Consider the following 3,443-nt stretch of genomic DNA (forward strand, 5'->3'; position numbering starts at 1 on the left):
GTAAAAATGAGATACTGTGCAGAAAAATTACAAAGGAAGCAGTCATGTCAGACTCATGATCTAAGGGGGTGTGTAAATTAAGTCATTTCCAGCAGTGTGCATGATGTGCACATGTAATAAAAACAGTCTACAGAAGCCAGCAGGTTGTGCTGAACCAGTGCAGTCTCCCATCCTGAGTAACTGGTGACAGTGGAGAGGAAAAACTCCTTTTTAAGATGGCTGTTACAGTTCTGCGCCTCTGTGTAAACAAACAGCTGATGCTGAAACGTGCCGCTTCATCAGCAAGCCGAAACGATCCCGACGTTCGCTCCAGACCTGGAGGACTCGTACGAATCAAAGTGAAAACTGGTGTCGTTCCCTTTCGCTGACAGAGCACCGTCGTGTCAGATAAACGCTGTGGTTGAAGGTTTGTCTTCACTTCAGACAGCGGTGAACTCCAGCCAGCCGCCCGCGCAGAAACCACACGCTCTGCTTTCAGATAACATCTCTGGTAGTTCAGCAGAAGCTGTGGCTGTCACGAAACTGACCTTCTGCAGCGCCTGGGTTTACCGCCATTACTATAGCATGGTAAATACGTTTTTGTTTTCTTGTTTTTATTTTTGTTTTAAAGAGTGACTTGTTGAACTTTAACGTGATCAAGTGGAAAATGTTCCTTTCCATGTGAGCCCAGCGTGCACCCAGATGACTATGACTCAAAAAATAAATAAAAAAAAAAAAGACCCCACTTCCTTTTTATCTCAGTGGACTCCTTTTTTTATGCTCCACCTTCTTTTACAGTCAAACAACAACCTGAGGACACTTCAGCACCAGGGACCCAACAATTCTTGGACACTTGTCCACCTCCTGCGTCTGACTGCAGCATCTTTATTTCTTAAGCTCGCACCTCAGCGCGGGCAGTCGAGAGAAATCAAACRGACCCGTGAAGCCCACAGAGTCTCGTTTCATCACCGAAGTGAAACTCAGAAGATGCCTGACGCTCTCTGCATCGAGGGCTCGTTGTTTGGTGAGTCCACTTACGGAGCAGAGCACTTTTTGTGAGGGGGAAAAAAACACGTAAAGATTTGATTTGATGTTTTTGTCTCGCAGGTTCCGAGGAAGGACAGGAAGGTATCGACTCGACCCGCAGCTTTTCACTTTGCAGGAACAGAATGAGTTTTGATTTAAATCGTGTTTTCTCCGTCAGATTGCAGCTCCTGTTACCTGATCAACATGAGCTCAGTCGTGGGCGTTTTTGCGGCCGACATCGTCTTGACCATCTTCATCACCATCTCGGTGTTCTGCTTCGCCGCTCGCCACCGGAGAAGACGGGAACGGGATTCTMGTGAAAGTGAGTGCAGGGCTGCAATGACCCATCCACACTGATCGATTCGATGATTCAAATACATCAAGGCGAAACTAAAACACTGATCCACATCGTCATCGTTTGATTTATCGGTCGCAGTCTTGTGAACTGATTTGAATCGAAATCACGACAAACTTTGTGAAACATCGTATCGTCGTCGACATAAAGTCGTATATAGAGCTGGTGCTTCTAACCTGTTCTTGTTTTTTGGTCAACGAGCAGCAAACTGATCACTTCTCCCCTCGATGAGCAGGTACAAGAAGTCTGCCTTTATCGGCGTCCAAGAAAATCACAACAGAAGCCACCGAATCTCCATACCAGGTAAAACTTYACCGCTTTTAACTTCTAAAAAACACAAGAAATTGCTTTTCTTCCAGAAAATGACACATTTTTTTAAAACTGAACTTGTGTATTTTTTGAAGGAGTTACACGGAGTCCAGTCAGACGTCTACAGCGAGCTTCGACATTTTAGGAAATGASACCAATAAACAAAATAAAATATTTGCTTGTGCTCCAGCAGACCTGTGTGATAAACTGTGTACATGTTGTGTATTTTCAGTGTTCTGTGACATTTACCCCGTCCTGTCATGTGTATATTTTTTGTATTTAATAAATCATTGATTAAACATTTTAAAACAAGATGTTTTGGCTCTAAGATCAAATCATTCAAAGCACACACATGAATAGAATTTGTTAAGCATTATTAAAGACACAAAATTCACTCAAAACCTCTTTATTTATATCTTCTTACACGATCAGAGGACAAAAAAAGTATTTAAAGCTTTAAAGAAAATCCCCCCAAAAGCAACCACCTGCCTCCCAGTGAGTCAACAGACRCTGGCTCCTGAGTCATTAAGAGGAAAAACATGAAAATAACTTTCATACAGACWGTTACAGCAGATAAATGGAGGAAACAGGAAACAGTTTATTCTACGTTGAGAGGAGATATGAGTTGTTTGGACAGATGCTGCAGAAGAAAACMGCAGAGCATCAGGCAGCTCGGTTCCTGGCGGGAGCAGAAAGGCTGCTGGGCTCTGATGGGAGTTCAAACAGGAGACAGGATCAATAACATGGATTTCACTGTGAGGGACGTATTATTTACTGTGGTTTAAAAAGTCTCCTTACTCAGCGGGTCGGTCTCGGAGCTCGTGTCGTCTCTGCTCTCTGTGGGAAGATTTGTTTTAATGTTTGAATTGACTCCGGTTTCTTTTGGAATAAAAAGATTTGAGTTTACCGTCGTCATCCGTGAGTTTGCTCTCGTCCCCTGCAGGTGACCTTCGGTCCTCCGAACTGTCCCAGTCTGGCATCTCTCTGCTCGGATACATGTCCAGCATCCTGTTGGCTCTTACCGCCGGGCTCTGATTGGTTCGTTCAGACACCTGCATCACTCCACCCGTGCTGTTGCGATGGCTCTGATCGTCACTCGCTTGAAGATCCCCTTGAACCGGCATGCTTTGCCCCCCTCGGACCGCCCTCCTCCTGGACGGGACCGGCTCCTCTTTAGGAAGCAGGATCTCATCACTGTCGAGGTCTTAGGGAGGAAATAAAATAATTGATGGATTATCTGTATACATGTTTACAGACAAAATGATGGCTCAGATCAATTGGACGTGGGGTTCTGTTGAAGCATTATGAAAAAATGATATCTTACCTGCTGTAGATRGCTCTCTGAACGACCTCAGCTTGGACAAATTGAGTTTAACGTTGACCAAATATTAGAAATAATGCATTTTAAGCAAGACTAAGAACAAAACAAGCTGCTGCCATTCTAAAATAACTTCAGTCTGAAACATGTTGTTTATCTTTTGGCTGCTCCTGTCACAGGAAGTGAACTTACACAAGAGATTTGAAAACTGTTTTATTCCTCCTGAAGCAGCCTGAGATTGATCTTAAGGCTTACATATTTGTATAATATAAATTAGACAACAATGTAAAACAAAGTTCAAATGAAATGTTTTAACATTTTTGAGGTTTGATCTGGTTTAAAGCAACACTTTGTTCTTAGCCTTGCTAGCTGTTAGCTTGTTATTTTGCTAAACTCTGTTCCTCGGTTCACTTCCTATTTTCTTCTTGGTTTTTAACTCAGTTTGAGATGTTGGTT

General features: G+C 43.2%; 2 protein-coding genes across 2 annotated transcripts in view; one reads left to right on the forward strand and one right to left on the reverse strand.

The window, feature by feature from the left end:
* hcst (hematopoietic cell signal transducer) overlaps positions 1-1,983 on the forward strand; it is a 6,702-nt gene extending 4,719 nt beyond the window's left edge. Inside the window, exons 2-6 of the mRNA XM_014008708.1 lie at positions 778-1,003; positions 1,087-1,107; positions 1,184-1,327; positions 1,596-1,663; positions 1,765-1,983. Coding sequence (XP_013864162.1) covers positions 778-1,003; positions 1,087-1,107; positions 1,184-1,327; positions 1,596-1,663; positions 1,765-1,821 — 516 coding nt within the window. The 3' untranslated portion in view covers positions 1,822-1,983. The remainder of the gene's footprint in view (positions 1-777; positions 1,004-1,086; positions 1,108-1,183; positions 1,328-1,595; positions 1,664-1,764) is intronic.
* A 76-nt stretch (positions 1,984-2,059) lies between these two features.
* Positions 2,060-3,443, reverse strand: part of LOC106517719 (uncharacterized) — a 2,794-nt gene continuing 1,410 nt past the window's right edge. The window contains exons 7-9 of the mRNA XM_014008707.1: positions 2,577-2,873; positions 2,468-2,506; positions 2,060-2,376 (exon numbers count right to left, since the gene is read on the reverse strand). Coding sequence (XP_013864161.1) covers positions 2,333-2,376; positions 2,468-2,506; positions 2,577-2,873 — 380 coding nt within the window. The 3' untranslated portion in view covers positions 2,060-2,332. The remainder of the gene's footprint in view (positions 2,377-2,467; positions 2,507-2,576; positions 2,874-3,443) is intronic.

The sequence above is a fragment of the Austrofundulus limnaeus genome, unplaced genomic scaffold, assembly GCF_001266775.1.
Source record: "Austrofundulus limnaeus strain Quisiro unplaced genomic scaffold, Austrofundulus_limnaeus-1.0 Scaffold52, whole genome shotgun sequence".
NCBI classification, from domain to species: Eukaryota; Metazoa; Chordata; class Actinopteri; order Cyprinodontiformes; family Rivulidae; genus Austrofundulus; species Austrofundulus limnaeus.